Source organism: Erinaceus europaeus, chromosome 22 (assembly GCF_950295315.1).
Source record: "Erinaceus europaeus chromosome 22, mEriEur2.1, whole genome shotgun sequence".
NCBI classification, from domain to species: Eukaryota; Metazoa; Chordata; class Mammalia; order Eulipotyphla; family Erinaceidae; genus Erinaceus; species Erinaceus europaeus.
Window position 1 is genome coordinate 15,040,676 of NC_080183.1, and position 23,225 is coordinate 15,063,900.

The window sequence follows — 23,225 nt, forward strand, 5'->3', positions numbered from 1 at the left end:
ATTGAACTCAGGACCTCAAAATTGAGAGTCCAATGCTTTATCCACTGCGCCACAACTGGACCACTGTTTATTTATTTATTTATTTATTTATTTATTTATTACCAGAGCACTACTCAGCTCTGGCTTAAGGTGGTGTTAAGAGATTGAATCTGGGACTCTGGAGCCTCAGGCATGAGAGCCTCTTTGCCCTCTGGACTTAATTTTTTGAGATCAAAAGAGAGAACAGGGGGACCAGGTGATGCTGCACCTGGCTGAGCACACGCATTACCATGCACAAGGACCTGAGTCCAAGCCCCCAGCCCTCACCTGCAGTGGGGGAATCTCACAGGTGGTAAAGCAGTGCTGCAGGTGTCTTTCTTTCTCTCTCCTTTATCTCCCCTCTGGATTTCTCTGTCCTATCAAAGCAAATAGATACAAATTTAAAAAGAGAACAAGAGACAGAGAAAGGGAGGGACACAGCGCCAACACTAGTGCCCTGGTCCTCTCCTGTGGTGTCCTGGAAACACGCACGTGGGCTGCACACACGGGAGAGCAGACACCCTCTTGAGGTGAGCTATCTCGTTGGCCCCTGAAAGCCCCCCAGCAGCAAATAGAAAGCTCTAACAGTTTTGCAGTGTTCGGTGGGTGTGGCTCAATAAATAAGTTTTTAATTTATTGCTACTGCTGTCCTTTTGCTAGTTTAGAGTATCAAAATTTGTTGAATCACAAAAAGCCCAGGGACACTTAGATGAACCTGAAGCAAAACACTCATATAATTGATCCATAATAAAAAGAGTGAATTCAGTGCTATACAGAGTGGAGAGTATATACAGACTGTTCTAAGTGATAAAACTCAAAGGTTCATTTTATCCTTGGCAATACCTTGGATGGTTCCAGTGAATAATAGAGATTTGAAGCCTTGTTCTGGAAGCAAGTTTAATGACAGTGAAAGTTTCCTCTCAGGCTCTGGCCCCCTTTTGGATTCCTCTGACCCAAGGCATCACCTAGGTGAGAAGTACAGTCTCCCCTCCTTCCTCGGAGGCCTTTCTGCTGGGCTCTTGGTCCATGGGGAGGGCCCACTGGGCTGTCTGACTGGTGACAGAATCAACCGCCTCTTCTCTGTGCTCACTGCTCGTTATTGGGGGAGCCCAGAGTTCATTTTAGTTACAAATGCCAGTGTGATGATGATAATGCTTACTTGTAACAGCCTGCATTTAGTACAGCTATTTCTGTTTAGAGGAATCACTTCCAGAAGGCAGATGTGAAGAGAAAGTGGTCTCATTGTCCTCTTTGCTTATGTTAATCAGCAGTACAGGGTTGGGGTGCTGTCTTAGACCCTGGATGTCAGAAGATGAAAGTCATATGTTTGTGTTGTATGATTTGCAACAAAGCAAGTGGCTGTTGGTGGTGTTCCCAGGGTGGTCAGGAGACTGGAAGCCTATTGGGGGGAGTGTTGGCAGCCTGTTGCTCTGAACGATAGCAGAGGCCACCTCTCAGGCTAGAGAAGACAGGTGGGTGGCTCAGGCCCTGTGCTCTGCCTGCCCTCTCTCTGAGGGGGAAGGAAGGGTTGGAGACAGACCTAACGCATTTTCTTTTGCAGCTACAGTTGTGATCCTCGGCTGTCTGGGCATCGAGAAGACCTGATGTTTTACGTTATTGGTATGTTATGAACAGAACTCTTCTAACTTTTGCTCGAGGTTATTTACTTTTTTTTTTTTTTGTCATTTATTTATTTATTTATTTATTGCCTCCAGGGTTATTGCTGGGGCTTTGTGCCAGCACTATGAATCCACTGTTCCTCGAGGCTATTTTTCCCATTTTTTATTGAATAGGACAGAGAGAAATTGAGAGAGGAGGGGAAGATGGAGAGGGGGAAAGAAAGATAAAGACCTGCTTCACCACTCGTGAAGTGACCCCCCTGCAGGTGGGGAACCAGGGAATCAAACTCAGATCCTTGTGATTTGGACTATGTACTCTTAACCAGGTACTCTATTGCCTGGACCCTAGGAGAGCTTTTTAAATCCATTTTGCCTTCTCATTGATTACCATTTTTCTGGAGAACAGACTTAGAAAGATTTTCACTTGTGCCAAGAAATGTACCTTCACAGAACTGGCAGTGAAATTCATTCATTTGGGAACTTCTCAGTGAGTCAGTTACAGTCAGTGTGAGACACTTTCCATGGAGTCAAAGTCCAGTGGGGCAAGCATCTACCACAAAGGGGCTTATAACCTGAAGTTGGGGTAGTGAAAAGGGAGCCCCTGCCCTGTGGGGCTTGGAGTGGGCTTCTGCCAAGTAGACGAGGGAGGAGGAGGGCATCACACAGAGGGTATGATAAAGTATGTTTCTTTTACTGCTTCTGTGAGAGCCCAGCATAGGCAGGAAGGTGGGAAGTGGGCATTCTTTGCGGCTCATGGCATAAGACAAGGTCTGGCAAACTTTCTGTAAAGAGTCAAAGAGTATTTTTGACTTTGACTCTGTTCTCTTGTGACTACTGAACTCTATTAGTTTAAGACAAAAGCAAACCAACCAACATCTATGAATTTGCAGGGCTTTATTTCAATAGAACTTCACAAAAACAGGCAGTAGGTGGGATTTGACTCAAGACTACAGTGTCTGACTTTTGATAGAGAAGTTCCTTTCTTCACTCACAAAGGTATTATGACCTAATACAACGTGTCTTTGGAAGGCTTGCTTAGAAATCCTGACTCTCACTGAGAGCTGTCTGTCCTGTCCTGTAATGAGAGTCTGTAACGTTAACTGGCAGGCGGTGTGTGTTCTCTTTCAATAGGTGGAATCACAGTGTCTGTGGTTGCATTCTTCTTCACAATTAAGTTCCTCTTTGAGCTTGCCGCACGTGTAGTCAGCTTCCTCCAGAATGAGGACCGTGAGCGCCGAGGGGATCGCACTATTTACGACTACGTGCGGGGGAATTACTTGGATCCCCGGTCTTGCAAAGTCTCCTGGGATTGGAAGGACCCCTATGAGGTGGGCCACAGCATGGCCTTCCGAGTGCATGTAAGGGAATGTTTCTCTCTCCATCCCCTCTGGGGTTTCTGAGTCACTTACGTTGCCGTCCCATCTGGTGGTGGCGGTGGCCTAGAATGTTCCTGTTTTCTCTTATTTTTCAACCCTTCCGGGAACTTGGGACTTACTAGTATTTGAAGAGTCACAGATTTCTCTATCATTTGGGTTCCTAGCTATGAAGAAGTATAAAGCTTAAGGTTACTTTTCTGAAGTAAGAATGATATTGCTGACAAGAGTCAGAATTGTGGGTTGGGGGTTAGGACACCATGGCAGAGGGCTTGACTCGTAGCCACACCCGCTCATCCTCTTATGTTGACTGTAGCTGTTTCTACCCCTGGTAGTTGGTTACCTCAGAGTAGTTGCCTATGGCCCAGGAAGTCAAAGAAGTTGCCCAGGGATTCAAAGAATGAATCTTCTTTGGCCCTTCATAGAAGAAGCTTGCCCTCCCTCTGTGATGACTTCAGGCGAGACAGTCTGGAGACCCAGTCCCGGTGCTCAGTTCTCCCTGGGCACTTTGGCATTGAGTTAGCACTGAAATAAAGAGGGCCAGTGGGCCAGCGGAAACAGCTTTTGTACGGTGTTCAGAAATATCAAGCTGAAAATGAGCTCACTGGTGTTCAACCCTGTGTGCTAAATACAAGCCAGAAGTTCCTTTGAGGCATAGGAATTCATGAGACCCCTGGAAGGGATTAAAGCTTCTGTTCCTGCAGGCACAGGTGGGTGCTGGGATATGTCAGTCTCCTCTCTCTTTTAAGTTAGACGGGCACTGATTTTCTCCCCCTGCTCACCCTCGGGTCCTCTCTTCTGACTGCAGCTATTCTACAAGAACGGGCAGCCGTTCCCTGCACATCGACCTGTGGGTTTAAGAGTCCACATTGCTCACGTTGAGCTGGCAGTGGAGATCCCGGTGACGCAGGAAGTCCTCCAGGAACCCAATTCGAACGTGGTCAAGGTGGCCTTCACTGTGCGCAGGGCAGGGCGCTATGAGGTCTCGGTGAAGCTGGGGGGGCTGAACGTGGCCTACAGCCCCTACTACAAGATCTTTCAGCCTGGTAGGCTCTTTCTCTTCTCTGTATTTCTCCCTCTATTCCTTTGTTTGCATATATATTATGGTACTTCTATTTGTATTTAATTAGTAAGCCATGCATTTTATCATCTAAATATAACATTTGGTTATTTTCAAAATTAATAGAGTTGTGTAAACACCACCACACTCAGCTTTTGAGATGCTTTTCACACCCTCAGAGAAAACCCTGTATCAGTTCGTGATCTCTGCCCATTTCCCTTCAGTCCCAGCCTTAGGCTGCCACTGGTTACAGTCTCTGTGGAGCGCTCCAGATGTTGTGGAAAAGTGTTCTGATAAATATGTGGCCTTTAATTAGCAATCTATTAACATGTGGCCAGGAGGTGAGAAAACATTTGAATCCAAGCATGAGGTCCCAAGCTTGACCCCTAGCATTGCATGTGCCAGAGTGATACTCTGGCTCTCTCACTACTTCTCTTTCTTGTTAAAAAAATAAATAGAATTTATAAATAAAATAAATTATATATATATATATATATATTATTCATTTCTTAGTGGATAGCAACACAGAGAGAGAGAAAGAGATAGACACCTTCAGCCCTACTTCACTACTCCTGAAGCTTCTCCCCTGCAACTGACTGCAGCTGTTCTACAAGAACAAATCGACCTATGGGATTAAGAGTCCACATCGCTCACGTTGAGCTGGTAGTGGAGATCCCGGTGACACAGGAAGTCCTCCAGGAGCCCCAGTTCCAACGTGGTCTTGAACCCCGGTCCTTGCCCACTGGAATGTGAGCACTTAACCAGGTGCACCACCACCAGCCCCCCCCAAATATATATATAATTTATTTATTCCCTTTTGTTGCCCATTTTGTTTGGTTATTGTAGTTATTATTGTTATTATTGATGTTGTCGTTGTTTAGATAGGACAGAGAGAAATGGAGAGAGGAGGGGAAGACAGAGGGGGAGAGAAAGATAGACACCTGCAGTCCTGCTTCACTGCTTGTGAAGCGACCTCCCTGCAGGTGGGGAGCTGGGGGCTCGAATGGGGATCCTTCAGCTGGTCCTTGTGCTTCATGCCATATGTGCTTAACCTGCTGCACTACCACCAGACTCCCATAAATATATTTTTAAAAAAGTCTTCTTGAAAAAAAAAAAATATATATATATATACTCCTGGGTTGTCTCTGGAGCTTGGTACCTACACTACAAGTCTACTGCTTCTGTGGCCATTTTTTTGATTTTTTAAAAAAATAGGACAGAGATAAATTGAGAGGGGGGAAGATAAGAGAAGGAGAGAGAAAGATAGATACCTGCTTCACCTGCTTGCGAAGTGACCCTCTTGCAGGTGGGAGCTGGGGACTTGAACTGGGATCTTTGCACTAGTCCTCATGCTTCATACTATGTGTGCTTAACCTGGTGCACCACTGCACCCAGCCCCCTCCTGAAAAATATTTGTCAGTGGGAGGGGGAGGGAGGGAGGAAGGGAGAAAGAGTGGGGGGAACTGAAGCAATATTTGGCCATGTATGAGGCTGGGGGTTGAAGGAATAAACTTAGGACTCCCTCACACGTCCAGAGTAGCCGCTTTGCCCACTCTCCCTTCCTGGGCTGCAACCCTAGTGCTTCTAAGCTTCAGTCACGTCGTAGCTTGAATCAGCACTTCATTTTTTTTAAAGATTTAAAAAAATATTTATTCCCTTTTGTTGCTCTTGTTGTTTTTTATTGTTGTAGTTGCTATTGTTGGATAAGACAGAGAGAAATGGAGAGAGGAGGGGAAGACAGGGGGAGAGAAAGACAGACACCTGCAGGGGGTCGGGTGGTAGCGCAGTGGGTTAAGCGCATGTGGCGCAAAGCGCAGGGACTGGTGTAAGGATCCCGGTTCGAGCCCCCTGCTCTCCACCTGCAGGGGTGTCGCTTCACAGGCGGTGAAGCGGGTCTGCTGGTGTCTGTCTTTCTCTCCCCCTCTCTGTCTTCCCCTCCTCTCTCCATTTCTCTGTCCTATCCAACAACGAACAACATCAACAGTGGCAATAATAATAACAACAATGAGGCTACAACAACAAGGGCAACAAAAAGGGGGGAAAAATGGCCTCCAGGAGTGGTGGATTCATGGTGCAGGCACCGAGCCCAGCAATAACCCTGGAGGGAAAAAAAAAAAAAAGACAGACACCTGCAGACCTGCTACACTGCCTGTGAAGCGATTCCTCTGCAGGTGGGGAGCCGGAGGCTCGAACTGGGATCGTTATGCCGGTCCTTGTGCTTTGCACCTCCTGTGCTTTACCCGCTGCGCTACAGCCCAACTCCCAGCACTTTATTTTTTATTGCCCAATAAAGTGGCCACCATGTGGGCATACCGCATTGTTTACCCACCCTTGGCCGACAGACATTTGGCTTCCAGACTCATGCTGTGTCAACAGTTGTGTGTGGGTTATCACTTTCCCAGCAGCGGAAACGCCGGGTCTTGGGCCTCATGACTTCTTACAGATAAAGACACCAGAATAGGCACAAGGTAAACCCCCACTTCTGAAACCTTTTCAAGTGAAAGCAGTTTGCTAGTCTCACCCTTCCTGCTAGAACATGTTTTGCTTCTCACTGGAGATCTGGCCTGTCTGATGACTTGGAATCTGGTGGGTTCCACGCCATTTTTCTCTCTGCAAAGCTTCTGGCTCTCACTCAGAGATGTTTCCACATGAATCACCATCACTCAGTCTCCTTGGTATGCAGTGAGTTATGACTCTGGCCTATGCTTAGTATTTTTAAGAAACTGCTAAGAGGGCTGGGGAGAGAGCATAATGGTTCTGCAAAAGACTTTCCTGCCTGAGGCTCTGATATCCCAGGCTCGATTCCCAGCACCACCATAAATCAGAGCAGAGCAGTGCTCTGGTAAAAATCAAGCAAACAAACCTACAAGCCTAGTAGGTCCTTTCTAGAATGCCTGTAGCATTTCACGTCCTAACCAATAGTGTACGAACGACCCAGTGCTTCTTCACAGCTCTGCCAAGTCACCCTCCCCCCACTGCATCCATGCTGAGAAATAGCTTTAATTTACACCCTATACTGTAACAATGCTGAGTTTCTTTCCTTTGTTTATTTGCCATTTGTGGGGCCTTTTTGAGGAGCTTTTTAAAAATTATTTATTGAGGATTAATAGTTTATAGTCAACAGTAAAATATGATAGTTTGTACATGTATATTTGATAGGACAGAGAGACATTGAAGGGGGAGATAGAGAGGGAGACAGACACCTGTAGACCTACTTCTTCACTCGTGAAGCTTCCCCCCTGTCGGGGGAAGCTTCACGAGTGGGGACCGGGGTTTGAACCTGGGTCCTTGTGCACTGTCATGTGTGTGTTCAACTTGTATATTTTTGGGGAAGAATTTACATCTTAACTGTATTGTCTTCCGAATTTATTTATCAGTGTTTTGTGTTTTCAGATACAAGTCGTACACATGTTTTGTTAGACTCATGTTTACAGATGTTTGTTTTGTAGTTGTCAGCACTTGTTTTCGAGACTCTGGGGACTTAGTCTGCATCTGAGTTCATTTTCTCCTAGCTGTTTTTTTTATAACTTTCTTAGTGTTTGTAGTCATCAGAATTTGTAAACATGAGTCCCCCAAAGTTTATTTGAATTAATCTGTTTTCTTTCATCTTCTGTTATTCTCAGTGGTGTGGCTTATTCTAGGGGTGGGGGACCCAGCCTTCTAGGACTTACCCCACTGACTGAGTAGCTTTTTGTATTTCCATTATCTCTGTTCCAGGAATGGTCGTTCCCTCCAAGACCAAAATAGTATGCCATTTTTCGACTCTTGTGTTGACCTGTGGGCAGCCACACACCCTTCAGATAGTGCCCCGAGATGAGTATGACAACCCCACTAACAACTCCACGTCCCTGAGAGATGAGCTCAATTACAGTCTGTCCATCCACGAGGTGAGTGGCTTCCATCTCCAATCTGTGCTCCATTCTCTGTCATTCTTACTCTCTGAGTCCTTGTCACTTTCTCACGGTCTTACCTCTTCTCTTCCTTCATGTGACAGACAGTACCTGTCTCATTAGTAATTGAGACTTGGACTAGCTCTTAGAAAGCAAGAGTTCTTTGTAGAGATAAATTGCTTTGTAGCTAGGGAGACTTACACGTTCAGTGGTGTTTTGTGCTCTCTTGTAGCTTGGCGCTCAAGAAGAGGAGGACTCCATTGTCCTGTTTGAGAAGTCAGTGACATCCAACAGGCAGACGTGCCAGGTGTTCCTGAGACTCACTCTGCATTCTCGTGGCTGCTTCCACGCCTCCATTTCTTACCAGAACCAGCCGATCAACAACGGCGAGTTTGACATCATTGTCCTGAGTGGTGAGTTGAGAAGCTGTTGGATTCAGCCCCATTCTCAGGCCATATAGTTGCCCACACTTCTCTGGCCAGCTTTACAGGCATTGACTATTTGAGCCAGATTTGGCTTAGAGTTTTAAGGACTAAAGTTCTAGTGGTAGGTCATAACTTTTTCTTTTTTCTTTCTTTCTCTTTCTTTCTTTCTTTCTTTCTTTCTTTCTTTCTTTCTTTCTTTTTTAAGATTTTATTTATTTATGAGAAAGATAGGAGGAGAGAGAAAGAACCAGACATCACTCTGGCACATGTGCTGCCTGGGATTGAACTCGGGACCTCATGCTTGAGAGTCCAAAGCTTTATCACTGTGCCACCTCCCGGACCATGGTCATTACTTTTTTCTTCCTTGGTTCTGAGTTAATTTTTAAAAGATCATTTATAGTTCCAAGCATCTCCAAGTTCTGGTTGTTGGTGGTTCTGGAGATGGACCTGTGACTTCTTATTTCAAGTCCTGTGTACACTGCTACCCCTCACTTGCCCCCCCCCATTACTTTTTCTTTCTCCACCAGGTTTAGCTGGGGTTTGGTGTCTGCATTACAAATCTACTGCTCCCGGGAGTCGGGCGGTGGCGCAGTGGGTTAAGCGCATGTGGCGCAAAGCGCAGGAACCGGCGTAAGGATCCAGGTTCGAGCCCCCGGCTCCCCACCTGCAGGGGAGTCGCTTCACAGGCGGTGAAGCAGGTCTGCGGGTGTCTATCTTTCTCTCCCCCTCTCTGTCTTCCCCTCCTCTCTCCATTTCTCTCTGTCCTATCCAACAACGAATTGCGTCAACAAGGGCAATAATAATAACCACAATGAAGCTACAACAAGGGCAACAAAAGGGGGGAAAAAAAAAAAAAGGCCTCCAGGAGCAGTGGATTCATGGTGCAGCCACCGAGCCCAGCAATAACCCTGGAGGAGGAAAAGAAAAAAAAAAAAAAAAATCTACTGCTCCTAGTGGCTACTTTTTCCTTTTTTTTTTAATTTGACAAGACAGAAAGAAACTGAGAGGGAAAGATAAGATACCTGCAGACCTGCTTCACCAGTTGTGAAGCATACCCCTGTAGATGGGGAGTGGGGGCTCAAACCCAGGTCCTTGATCTTGCTGATATATGCACTGAACTAGGTACGCCACCCCCCACCCCCCTAAAGTTTTTTTTTTTTCTTTCTTTTTTTTATACCAGAGGGATATACCTCTGGCTTCTGGTGGGACTGGGGTTTGAACCTAAACTTCTGCTGCCTCAGGCATGAAGGCTGCTGTGCCAATTTCTGCTTTAAACCTTATTTCCTTATTTCTCGTCAGAGAACGAGAAGGATATCGTGGAGCGCAATGTGTCGACCTCAGGAGTGAGCATTTACTTTGAGGCTTATCTCTACAACTCGGCCAGCGGTGCCAGCGTGCCCTGGCACCTGCCCCCCATGCACACGGGCTCCTCCCAGCGCCGCCCGTCCACGGCGGTTGAGGAGGAAGATGAAGACTCACCGTCGGAGTGCCACACGCCCGAGAAGGTGAAGAAGCCAAAGAAAGTGTACTGCTACGTGTCCCCAAAGGTATACACGCCAGCTCCTGCCTCAGTCTCTCTGCACGTAGTTACTGTTGTGCTCTCCACTCAGCTGAGGCTTTGCTGTCCTTGGTTTCGCTCACCTTCAGTTGTTTGTGGTCCAGAAACATCAGGGAGGGTAAGATACAGTGAGAGAAGGGAAATAGCCCAGCTGATAGGCAGAGCGCAGGACCCTCTCACGTGGGGCGCTCCCAGTCTGCGTCCTGCCATCAGAGGTGCCAGAGTGCTACATCTAATACTTTCTCATGAATTAAATAAAAATAAATATTTTAAAATAGATCACTTTGGTGTTTGAAAGGTGGCATACCAGGTAGAGCACACACTGTACATGAGGACCTGGATTCAAGCCCCTGATTCCTTCTTCTTTTTGGCTTCCAGGGTTATTGCTTCACAAGCGGTGAAGCTGGTCTGCAGGTGTCTGTCTTTCTCTCCCCCTCTCTGTCTTCCCCTCCTCTCACCGTTTCTTTCTCTCTTATCTAACAACAATGACGTCAGTAACAACAATAATAACTACAACAATAAAACAACAAGGGAACAAAATGGAATAAATAAGTATTAAAAAATTAAAAAAGAGCTTTTTTTTTTAAAAAAAAATATTTCTCACTAGTGTGAAAATTATAGTTTGACCCCTTGTGCAGTTTTGAAACAATTTAATCTTTGATTCTGTGATTTGTGAAACCACAATAGATGGTTGTCACGTCCAGGGTACAGAATCAGAGCAGAGAGGTCCTGGCAGAGAGAAGGAGGTGAATTTCCCAAGGCCTCTGAGCTAAGAGGCACTTTGTGTTAGGAATTTGCTCTCTCTCTTTCATTCTCATATCTGTAATTTGCTTATTCAGCCCTCTCAGAAAAATGAAACTCTTGAAACATCTCATTATGTTCTTTTAATCTCATAATCAAAACTTGAGTTCTGTTTCTGTTATACTCAGAATATTCTGCTGTGTACCTTTCATCATTTAAAAATCTATCCTGATTTAACCAGGGGCCATGGCAATAAAGGAAATGGCACAGCTGACACAGACTGATTGATAACCATTGCAACCAACGATAGGTTCTTTATATTGTTGGTTTTTAAAAAAAAAATTATTATTTTATTAATCAGACCACTGCTCAGCTCTGGCTTATGGTGGTGCAAGGGATTCAACCCAGGACCCTAGCGCTTCAGGCATGAGAGTCTCTTTGTATAACCATTATGCTATCGCCTCCACTTTTATATTGTTTTCTTTTTAAAATTTTCTTTTATTATTTTATTAATAATTTAATAATGATCGACAAGACTGTGGGATAACAGGGGGACAATTCCATATAGTTCTCACTACTACAGCTCCATATCCCATCCCCTCCATTGGAAGTGTCCCTATTCTTTATCCCTCTGGGAGTATGGATTGTAATGGGGAGCAGAAGGTGGGAGTTCTGGCTTCTGTAATTGCCTCTCCGCCGGACATGGGTGTTGACAGGACTATCCCTACCCCTGGCCTATTTCCATCTTTCTCAAGTGTGGTAGGGATATTGTTTTCTTTAGTATGCTTTTTAAATTTCATTTTATGAGGAGTTTTTTAAGTCAATGCAACCCTGACCTGCTGTACATTCTATTAACAAAAGTTTTAGATTAAAAAGTTAGTGCAATATTGTTTCCTTTTTTGTTTTTTAAAAATAATCATTTATTCTTTTTTAATATTTTATTTATTAATGAGAAAGATAGGAAAGCGAAAGAACCAGACATCACTCTGGTACATGTGCTGCCAGGGATTGAACTCAGGACCTCATGCTTGAGAGTCTGATGCTTTATCCACTGCGCCACCTCCCGGACCACATAAGTTCTGATTTTTTAATGTGGATTTTTTATTTGGGGGGATTAATAGCTTACAGTAAATAGTTCTTGGTACTTGTGTAAACTTTCTCAGTTTTCTGCAAAACACTCTCACCCCCAGCCTAGGTCCTCCTCCACCGTCAGCACCAGGATCTGAAAGCCGCGCCCTACCCCTCAGTCCTTTACAGTGGTGTAATTCACCAAACCCCGTCCAAGTTCTGCTTTGTGTTTCCCTTTCTGTTCTTATTTCTCAGCTTGTATGGGTGACTGGGATCATCCCAAATTTATCCTTCTCTTTCTGGCTTATCTCACTTAACATGATTCCTTCAAGCTCCATTCAAGATGAGGTGAAGAAAGTGAATTCATTTTTAATAGCTGAGTAGTATTCCATTGTGTATATAGACCACAACTTTTTTCAGCCACTTATCTGTTGTTAGATACCTGGGTTGCTTCCAGGTTTTGGCTATTACAAATTGTGCTGCTATGAACATAGGTATAAACAGATCTTTTTGAATGGGTGTGTTTGGTTCCTTAGGCTATATCCCCAGGAGAGGAATTGCAGGGTCATAGGGTAGGTCCATTTCTAGACTACATAGAGGATTTTATAATTGTGTGAGACTGCAACCCCCTAACCCCCATTCTTGACTTATTCTTTCCTGGAAAATCCTTGATACCAAAGAGAGACAAATCAATGGGTATGTGCCCCTGGTATTCCCAGGCCACTGACTTGGGGAAATCTCTGAGCAACAGCTGGCTGAAGAGGAGGAGTTTTTGATAGTCCTCGGGTGAAATGTTCTCTTCTCATTAAGTGAAAACCCAGCCTCAGGTATTTAGAAATGGTTGTGGGATTTGAGTGTTGCCTTGCGTCTGATGAGACCCTGCGTTGTGAGAACAATATTTGTAATCTGCCTGTTTTATGGTAGACTTTATAGTCCTTATTTAATTTCAGCATTGACTGTCTTCTCTTTGTCCATAGAGAGAGAAAGACCTTGTGAGAGAGGTGGACTCTCTATTGTAGTATAAGACCTGGGTAGAGCCTTTCCTTTCTCATGCTCTTCATTTCTGATGTTGACCCTCCAGCAGTTCTCAGTGAAGGAGTTCTACCTGAAGATCATCCCCTGGCGCCTCTACACCTTCCGTGTCTGCCCGGGAACAAAGGTGAGTTAAAACACATGCCTGCTTCATACTGGACAGCCTTCGGCTCAGAAATGGCTCAGGCGTTTGTGTTTGTTCTGCTGTTTCTGGAAGTTTTGGGACTCACTATCAAATTCCTTAGGAAATGGCAGGAACAATCTGGGGACACGGTGGTGCACCTGGTTGAGTGCACAGGTCACAATGCGCAAGGAAACCAGGTTCGAGCCCCCGGTCTCCACCTGCAGGGGGAGAGCTTTTCAAGTGGTAAAGCAGCGCTATAGATGTCTCTCTGTCTCTCTCCCTCTCAGTCTCCCCCTTCGTCTTGATTTCTGGCTGTCTCTATCCAACAAATAAAGATAATAAAAATTAAATAAAAAGGAAATGGCAGGAACAATATAGAAATTGTAGGACACGAGCCTACCAACAGGGATTAGTACCCACTCTGTTAGCATTTGTCCTGAAGAGCTGAGTTAGTGAAGAGGGTGCTTGACCTGCCAGCATGCTGAGTCACTTTCCTCCAGCTGGTTTGCCCAGCCTCTCCAAGGTACCATTTGCTCTTGTGTCTTACTCTTTTTATCCTTCTTAGTGCTTTGTTGGAGGATCTGCTGATCCTTCCTGTAGACAATCTCTACTATTCAAATGGTCTGCAGTTTCTTTGTTGAGCTGCAGAGCACTGAGTTGCAAGATTTGTACTCCGTTATCCTGCTGGGCAGACTTCGAGAGAACAGGTTTAACTTGTTTTTGTTGGTTGAATTGGAACAGTGGTGCACCAGCACCCTGATGTAAAAGCATTTTTGATTAGCTCTATTAGATAAGTAACCAATTACAGTCCGCATTATGTTAACATAATTACTTCTAAAAAACTTCCAGAACATTTTCTGGTGGGCAAAAATTCACGAAGAGCAATGTTAACTTCCAACATGATTAATGTAGAGGACTAAAGTTCTCTTTTCAAAGAAAAGTAAGCTGATGCGTGAGATTGCTAAGATTCCTAATCTGTATTTGAAGATTCACAATCTAGTTCTTTCATTATAATTGCAAAAATTAAGTTTACTTTTGAACAAAGGGTATGGCTATGGAGAGTTTTGGCTGGATTTGAGGATATCAATTAACTCCCTTTTTTGGGTTAGTTTTTCTACCTTGGCCCTGACCCTGTTCACAAACTCCTCACGCTGGTGGTAGATGATGGCATCCAACCTCCTGTGGAGCTCAGCTGTAAGGAGAGGAACATTCTAGCAGCCACTTTCATCCGCTCCCTCCACAAGAACATAGGTAAAGTCTGAGAGGGACTCTGAGGGGGAGGCTGCCACCTTAGTCACCTCAGGGTTAAGGATTAGGGGTTAGGGGCTAGGGGTTTGGGGTTAGGGATTAGGACTGAGGCTGTAGAGACTGTTAGTGAGGCTGTAATCATGCTGCATCTCTATCCTCAGGAGGCTCGGAGACTTTTCAGGACAAGGTGAACTTCTTCCAGCGAGAGCTGCGACAGGTGCACATGAAGAGGCCACACTCCAAAGTCACCCTGAAGGTCAGCAGGCATGCCTTGCTGGAATCGGTGAGCAGAACTCCACCTCTCTTCACAGTAGTCACAGGTTACCGACGGGAAACTCTTTGGTATTGTCTTAAAACATTTTTATCAGGTTGTCTTTTATTTATTTATATATTATTATTATTATTATTATTAAAGATTTTGTTTATTAATGAGAAAGATAGGAAGAGAGGGAAAGAACTAGATATCACCCTGGTACATGTGCTGCTGGGGCTTGAACTCAGGACCTCATGCTTGAGAGTTCAGTGCTTCATCCACTGAGCCATCTCCCAGACCACTTTTTATTTTATTTTAAACATTTTTTAAATCTGTATTTATTAGATATAGACTGTCAGAAATCAAGAGGGGTGGGGGAAATGGAGAGGGAGAGAGACAGAGACACCTGCAGTCCTGTGTCACCACACACAAAGCTTTCCCCCATCAGGTAGGGACCAGGGGTGTGAACCTGGGTCCTTGTGCATTGTAATATGTATGCTCAACCAGGTACACCACTACCTGGCCCCTATTTATTTTTTAAATAAAACTCAGACTTCTCTATTTCCCCCCCTTTTGTTGCCCTTGTTGTTATAGCCTTGTTGTGGTTATTGTTGTTGATGTTGCTCGTTGTTGGATAGAACAGAGAGAAGTGGAGAGAGATGGAGAAGACAGAGAGGGGGAGAGAAAGACAGACACCTGCAGACCTGTTTCACCGCCTGTGAAGCGACTCCCCTGCAGGTGGGGAGTCGGGGGCTTGAACCGGGATCCTTACGATAGTCCTCATGCTTTGCCCCACGTGTGCTTAACCAGCTGCGCTACTGCCCGACCCCCAGACTTCTCTGTTTTTTTTCTTTTTTAAATTATTTCTTTATTGGGGAATTAATGTTTTACATTCAACAGTAAGTACAATAGTTTGTACATGCATAACATTCCCCAGTTTCCCATTTAACAATACAACCCCCACTATGTCATTTATCATCCTTCATGGACCTGTATTCTCCCTACCCACCCACCCCAGAGTCTTTTACTTGGGTGCAATACGCCAATTCCATTTCAGGTTCTACTTGTGTTTTCTTTTCTGATCTTGTTTTTCAACTTCTGCCTGAGAGTGAGATCATCCCATATTCATCCTTCTGTTTCTTTTTTTTTTAAAAATAATTTATTTCTTTATTGGGGAATTAATGTTTTACATTCAACAGTAAATACAATAGTTTGTACATGCATAACATTCCCCAGATTCCCATTTAACAATACAACCCCCACTATGTCATTCATCATCTTTCATGGACCTGTATTCTCCCCACCCACACACCCACCCCAGAGTCTTTTACTTTGGTGTAATACTCCAATTCCATTTCAGGTTCGACTTGTGTTTTCTTTTCTAATCTTGTTTTTCAACTTCGGCCTGAGAGTGAGATCATCCCATATTCATCCTTCTGTTTCTGACTTATTTCACTCAACATGACTTTTTCAAGGTCCATCCAAGATGGGCTGAAAATGGTGAAGTCACCATTTTTTACAGCTGAGTAGTAGTCCATTGTGTATATATACCACAACTTGCTCAGCCACTCATCAGTTGTTGGACGCCTGGGTTGCTTCCAGGTTTTGGCTATTACAAATTGTGCTGCCAAGAACATATGTATACACAGATCTTTTTGGATGGATGTGTTGGGTTCCTTAGGATATATCCCCAGGAGGGGAATTGCTGGGTCCTAGGGTAGGTCCATTTCTAGCCTTCTGAGAGTTCTCCAGACTGTTCTCCACAGAGGTTGGACCAATTGACATTCCCACCAGCAGTGCAGGAGGGTTCCTTTAACCCCACACCCTCTCCAGCATTTGCTGCTGTTACCTTTTCTGATGTATGACATTCTCACAGGAGTGAAGTGATATCTCATTGTTGTCTTGATTTGCATTTCTCTGACAATCAGAGACTTGGAGCATTTTTTCATGTGTTTCTCGGCCTTTTGGATCTCTTCTGTGGTGAATATTCTGTCCAAGTCCTCCCCCCATTTTTGGATGGGGTTATTTGTTGTCTTGTTGTTGAGTCTGGCAAGCTCTTTATATATGTTGGTTATTAAACTCTTATCTGATGTATGGCATGTAAAGATCTTCTCCCATTCTGTGAGGGGTCTCTTGGTTTGGGTAGTGGTTTCTTTTGCTGTGAAGAAGCTTTTTAATTTGATGTAGTCCCATAGGTTTATACTTGCCTTAGTCTTATTTGTAATTGGATTTGTTTCATTGAAAATGTCTTTAAAATTTATGCAGAAAAGAGTTCTGCCAATATTTTCCTCTAAGTATTTGATAGTTTGTGGTCTAACATCCAAGTCCTTGATCCACTTGGAATTTACTTTTGTATTTGGTGAAATACAGTGATTCAGTTTCATTCTTCCACATCTTTCAACCCATTGTTTCCAACACCATTTGTTGAAGAGACTCTGCTTTCCCCATGTAATAGTCTGGGCCCCTTTGTCAAAGATTAGATGTCCATAGGTGTGGGGCCTCATTTCTGGGCTCTCAATTCTTCCACTGGTCAGTGTGTCTGTTCATGTTCCAGTACCAAGCAGTTTTGATGACAATGGCCCTATAATACAGTTTGAGATCTGGGAGTGTGATGCCTCCAGTTCTGTTCTTTTTTTCTCAAGATTGTTTTGGCAATTCTAGGTCTTTTCTGGTTCCAGATAAACATTTGTAGCATTTTTTCTATTTTCCAAAAAAATGTGCTTGGGATCTTGATGGGGATAGCATTAAATTTGTAGATGGCTCTGGGTAATATATTCATTTTGATGATGTTAATTCTTCCAACCCATGAACATGGAATATCTTTCCACTTCTTTGTGTCTTTTTCAATTTCTTTGAGTAGTGACTCATAATTTTCAGTATACAAGTCTTTCACTTCTTTGGTTAGGTTTACTCCTAGATTTTTATTGTTTTTGTTGCTATAGTAAAAGGAATTGATTTCTGGATTTCAATTTCTTCTAGCTTAGTGTTTGCATAGAGGAATGCCACTTACTTTTGAAAGTTAATTTTATAGCCTGACACCTTACTGTATTGCCTGATGATTTCCAAAAGCTTCTTGCTGGATTCCTTAGGTTTTTCCATGTATACTATCATGTCATCTGCAAATAGGGAGAGTTTGACTTCTTCTCTTCCAATCTGTATCCCTTTAATTCCTTGCTCCTGCCTGATTGCTATGGCAAGAACTTCCAACACTATGTTGAATAGTAATGGTGATAGTGGGCAGCCCTGTCTAGTACCTGATCTGAGTGGAAATGCTTCCAGTTTTTCACCATTGAGTATGTTGGCTGTAGGTATGCTATATATAGACTCCACTATCTTCAGGAATTTTCCATCTATTCCCATTTTTTGTAGTGTTTTGATCATAAATGGATGTTGGATTTTGTCAAAGGCTTTCTCTGCATCTATTGATATGACCATGTGGTTTTTGGTCTTGCTTTTGTTGATGTGGTGGATCACATTGATTGATTTACGTATATTAAACCAACCTTGTATGCCTGGGATAAACCCCACTTGGTCATGATGAACAATCTTTTTGATATACTGCTGTATCCGGTTGGCTAGAAATTTGTTCAATATTTTCGCATCTATATTCATCAGAGATATTGGTCTGTAGTTTTCTTTTTTGGTTGTGTCCCTGTCTGCTTTTGGTATCAGGGTGATGTTGGCTTCATAGAAGCTGGCAGGGAGTATTCCAGTGTCTTCAATCTTCTGGAAGACTTTTAAAAGTAGAGGTATTAGGGGGTCGGGAGGTGGCGCAGTGGGTTAAGCGCACGTGGCGCAAAGCGCAGGGACCGAAGTAAGGATCCCGGTTCGAGCCCCTGGCTCCCCACCTGCAGGGGAGTCGCTTCACAGGCGGTGAAGCAGGTCTGCAGGTGTCTTTCTCTCCCCTTCTCTGTCTTCCCCTCCTCTCTCCATTTCTCTCTGTCCTATCCAACAACGAATTGCGTCAACAAGGGCAATAATAATAACCACAACAAAGCTACAACAAGGGCAACAAAAGGGGGAAAAAATGGCCTCCAGGAGCGGTGGATTCATGGTGCAGGCACCGAGCCCAGCAATAACCCTGGAGGAGGAAAAAAAAAAAAAAGTAGAGGTATTAGTTCTTCTTTGAAGGTTTTGTAGAATTCATTTGTAAAACCATCTGGTCCAGGAATTTTATTTTTGGGTAGATTTTTGACAACTGTTTCAATTTCATTAGCTGTGATGGGCCTGTTCATGTTATCCACTTCCTCTTTACTTAGTTTTGGAAGTTGGTAGGTATCTAGGAAATCGTCCATTTCTTCCAGGTTCTCTAGCTTGGTGGCATATAGTTGTTCATAGAAGCCTCGCATGATATGTTGAATTTCTGCGGTGTCTGTTGTGATATCTCCTCTTTCATTTACTATCCAATTTATTTGGGTCTTCTCCCTTTTTTGTTTTGTGAGTCTGGCTAAAGATTTGTCGATTTTGTTTACTCTTTTGAAGAACCAACATTTACTTTTGTTGATCTTTTGTATGGTTTTCCTATTCTCAATGTTATTTATTTCTGCCCTAACTTTAGTGATTTCTGTCCTTCTTGTTGCTTTAGGATTCCTTTGTTGTTCTTCTTCTAGGTCTTTAAGATGTGCAATCAGGCTGTTTATTTGTCCTTTTTCTTGTTTCCTAAAGTGTGCTTGTATAGCTATGAACTTCCCTCTTAGGACTGCTTTAGCTGTGTCCCAAATATTTTGATAGCTTGTGTCTTCATTTTCATTGAAGTCTCGAAACATTTTTATTTCTTCCTTGATTTCCTCTTTGACCCAGAAGTTGTTAAGAAGTGTACTGTTGAACTTCCACATTTTGGGACTTTTACTAATCTTTTGTTGATTGTTAAGTGTTAGTTTAATTCCACTGTGGTCTGAGAAGATGCTTGGGATGATTTCAATGCTCTTGAATTTGCTTATGCTGTCTTTGTGGCCTAACATATGGTCTACCCTTGAGAATGACCCATGTGGATTTGAGTAAAATATGTATTCCAGTTTCTTGGGATGAATGACTCTGAAACTGTCCAATAGTTCTAGTTTATCTATCTCTTCATTTAGTTCCCTTATGTCTTTACTGATTTTCTGCTTGGATGATCTGTCAAGTTGAGAGAGTGGGGTGTTGAAGTCCCCTACTATGATTGTGTTACTGTTAATATATTGCTGTAGCTCTTTCAGTAGAAGTTTGATGTATTTAGATGGCTTCTCATTGGGTGCATAGATGTTAATAATTGTTAAGTCCTCTTGATTGACTGATCCTCTGAGCATTAAGTAGTGTCCATTCCTATCTTTTTTAATCTTATCTATTTTAAAGTCTATCATGTCAGATATGAGAATAGCTGTTCCTGCCCTTTTTTGTGGGCCATTGGCATGTATGATAGTTTTCCATCCTTTCACTTTAAGTCTGTGTTTGTCTTGTTGAGTTAGGTGGGTTTCCTGTAGATAGCATATTGTTGGGTTGTGTTTTCTGATCCATCTTCCTACTCTGTGTCTTTTAATAGGTGAATTCAGGCCATTGACATTTATTGATATCAAAGATTGAAGATATTTTGACGCCATTCTTGTAGAGTTTTACAGTGTTTTGATATATGTCCTATTTGTGGTGGTCTGGTTGTTTATAGGAGACCTTTCAGAACTTCTTTCAGGGCAGGCTTGGTGATGGTTGATTCCTTCAACTGTTGCTTGTCTGAGAAGGTTTTGATGCCTCCATCTAGTCTGAATGATAGTCTAGCAGGATATAGTATTCTTGGCTGAAAGCCTTTCTCATTGAGCACTCGATAGATATCTTGCCATTCTCTTCTGGCCTGTAGTATTTGTATGGAGAAGTCTGCTGCTAATCTTATGGGTTTTCCTTTGTAGCTGACTCTTTGTTTTTCTCTTGCAGCCTTCAGGATCCTTTCTTTATCCTTATTCCTTTCCATTCTAAGTATGATATGTCTTGGTGTCTTTAGGTCTGGGTAAATTCTGTTTGGGACCCTCTGGGCTTCTTGAATCTTTATGTCTTTGATGTTGTCTAGACTAGAGAAGTTTTCAGCTATTATGACCTGGAGAATGCTTTCTTCCTCTCCTTCTCTTTCTTCCTCTGGTAAGCCAATAATGCGTATATTGTTTCTTTTGAAGTCATCCCATAGGACTCTGTTGTTGTTTTCAGCATCTCTTAATCTCTTTTTGAGATCTCTTACTTCTTTTTTAGTTGTCTCTAATTCATCCTCAATCTTGCTAATTCTGTCTTCAGCTTCATAGATTCTATTCTCTCTGCCGTCTACTGTTTTCTGGAGTTCATCTATTTTGTTGCCCTGCTCTAATACTGTTTTAGCTTGTTCAGCTAGTTGCATTCTTAGCTCAGCGATTTCAGCTTTCAGCTCTCTAATAACCATGAGATAATTAGTATTTTCTTCCATATTCTCATTTGTTGTTCCTGCATTTCTGATTACAATTTTTTCAAATTCTTTACTCCTGTTATTATTTCCTTAGCTAATGTTTGGATGTTGAACTCATTATTTTGTGCTTCACCCTCTGGAGGACTTTTAGCTGAACTCTTGTCCTGGTTCGATTCTCCAATATTTTTTCTTGTTGTTTTAACCATTTTATATATTATGAGTTCCCTTTATCAGTACTTTTCAAATTATTGAACACTATTGCCTGGATTGACTTGTGTCTAAGTAAGTTAATTAAAGGGTTCACAGTGGTGGAAGTTAACAGTTGTTTCAATCCCTGAGTTGGAGCTCAGTGGTTTAAAAGCCTCTTTTTTTTTTTTTCTTCCTTGTAGGCTATGGGAGCCTGAGGGCTTTTATACTATCAATAGGCTTTTATACTATCAATAGGCTTCTTAGCTTAATCACTGACCAAGAGATAAAGCAGGGTGTGGCAGAGATAATCCAGTGGTTATGCAAAGAGACTTTCACAGCCCCTCAGCTATGCCATGGAGTTATAGGTCTTCTGAGTTTCCTGGTTAGATCTCTGTCCCCTGTTGTCCCTCCCTGTCGCTGCTCCAGATTCTGAGGGTAGTAGCAGTGGAGACTCAGAGTTGCACTTGGTGAGTCTGTGGGGAGTCCTCTCCTCCCTTAAGCTGTCCCCTTGTTGTGGAGCAGACTGGAGGTGGTGTCTCAACTGATAAACTACTGAACTGTTAGCAGTCACTTAATCTCTCCTTAGGCTCCTCTCTCCTCTCTGTACTCTCTGTACTCTCTGGAGTACAAACACCACCGGTGTTTGTACTCACTGGTGATTTACTGGGTTCCTGTGGTCATTCTAGTCCTGTCTTGTTTCGGTCCCGGGTGGTCTCCTTTGGTATTCCTAATTGATCCGGGAGAGGAGAGGAGAGGAGAGAAAGCGATCTGCTGCTCATAGCTCCGCCTCCGGAAGTCGAATCTCAGACTTCTCTGTTTTATCTATTAAAGACTATTTTTCTTTTTTGACTATTCTAAATTTGGGTCAGATTTGTTGGAACTATGCATGTTATTGAGAGGAGAGACACTAATTAACATATTGTTGTTGTTGTTATTATTTTGGCCACCAAGAGTAAGTATCGCTGGGGTTCCTTGCTTGCCCAACTCCTCTGCTCCTGGTAGGTTTTTATTATCCATCAGAGCCCTGCTCAGCTCTGGTTTATGGTGATGTGGAGGATTGAACTCAAGTCTTTTTATATAACCATTGAGCTATCTCCTGTGACCTCCTGGTAGACTTTTTAAGAGGTTAAGAGGCAGAGGCAGAGACAGAGATAGAGAAGGAAAGACCCCCCCCCACACACACACAGCACTGCTCACTTCTTGTGAAGCTTTTCATGTTGTGACTGAAGACTGGAGTTTGGGTTTTCTCCTTTCTTTCTTTCTTTCTTTCTTTCTTCCTTTATTTCTTTCTTACCACTTTTACTTTCTCTCTGCCTCTGTCTTCTCCACCTCTATCAGAAAGAAGGAAGGAAGGGAGGAGGCAAGGTAGGAAGAAAGAAGCAAAGAAAGCAAAGAAAGAGCAAATGACTTGTTGTCACTCTAGTCTGATGGAAAAGGAGCCCCTGGTATGTGTATCTGCTGCCTGGACACTGGCTCAACACTCCCCTTTCCTCAGCCCTGTCCAGGAGTGTCTGTGAAAGTACACTCTGGGAGGTGTGACTGGAAACCCCTTTCCTCAGCCATCTTCTCTGTGTGGTGTGGCTTCCTGACTGGACCAAGCTAGCCTGGTGAATAAAGAAGGCCAGTAGATGGGCCATACTTGACTGTCAGCCAGTAGTCCCTATTTCCTTGGTTAATTATGAGTCTGAAAACTCACTGTGTAGGAGTTTTCTCATTCATAAAATGAACATAAAAAGTAACCGGTTTCAACATCCAGTGGTGTAAAGACTAACTATATTGTTTTTTAAACCCAGAGTTTCTTCAGGCTACCTGCATTTGTAAATATAAGATGGAGTGGGAATAGATAACATAATGGTTATGCAAAGAGACTCTCACACCTGTGGCTCCATAGTCCCAGATTCAATCCCCCACACCATCATAAAGCAGAGGTGAGCAGTGCTCTGGAAAAAACAAACACCACCACCACCACCAACAATAAAAAAACAGTAAGAAACCATGTAAATATAAGATGATACCCATAAAACGTCTAAATACAGTGTCTTCCCTGAGTGCTAGTGGCTAATAGATCTTGGCATTCAGGGATTTTTTTTTTTTTTTTAACACCCACTCAGTGGTCTGACAATTTCCTTTTTTTCACTGCTTTTCAGTCTCTGAAAGCCACTCGGAATTTCTCCATCTCAGATTGGAGCAAGAACTTTGAAGTGGTTTTCCAGGATGAAGAAGGTCAGTT

General features: G+C 43.2%; 1 protein-coding gene across 10 annotated transcripts in view; it reads left to right on the forward strand.

The window, feature by feature from the left end:
* Positions 1-23,225, forward strand: part of AREL1 (apoptosis resistant E3 ubiquitin protein ligase 1) — a 57,901-nt gene that overhangs the window by 23,626 nt on the left and 11,050 nt on the right. For 8 of the 10 annotated variants that reach the window (XM_060181308.1, XM_007533821.3, XM_060181309.1 and 5 more), the window contains 10 exons: positions 1,580-1,638; positions 2,769-2,995; positions 3,819-4,056; positions 7,788-7,957; positions 8,193-8,373; positions 9,685-9,932; positions 12,834-12,911; positions 14,018-14,159; positions 14,318-14,439; positions 23,143-23,218. In XM_060181308.1, coding sequence (XP_060037291.1) covers positions 1,623-1,638; positions 2,769-2,995; positions 3,819-4,056; positions 7,788-7,957; positions 8,193-8,373; positions 9,685-9,932; positions 12,834-12,911; positions 14,018-14,159; positions 14,318-14,439; positions 23,143-23,218 — 1,498 coding nt within the window. In that variant the 5' untranslated portion in view covers positions 1,580-1,622. The remainder of the gene's footprint in view (positions 1-1,579; positions 1,639-2,768; positions 2,996-3,818; positions 4,057-7,787; positions 7,958-8,192; positions 8,374-9,684; positions 9,933-12,833; positions 12,912-14,017; positions 14,160-14,317; positions 14,440-23,142; positions 23,219-23,225) is intronic. The other 2 variants (XM_016192840.2, XM_016192841.2) reach the window with 2 other exon arrangements.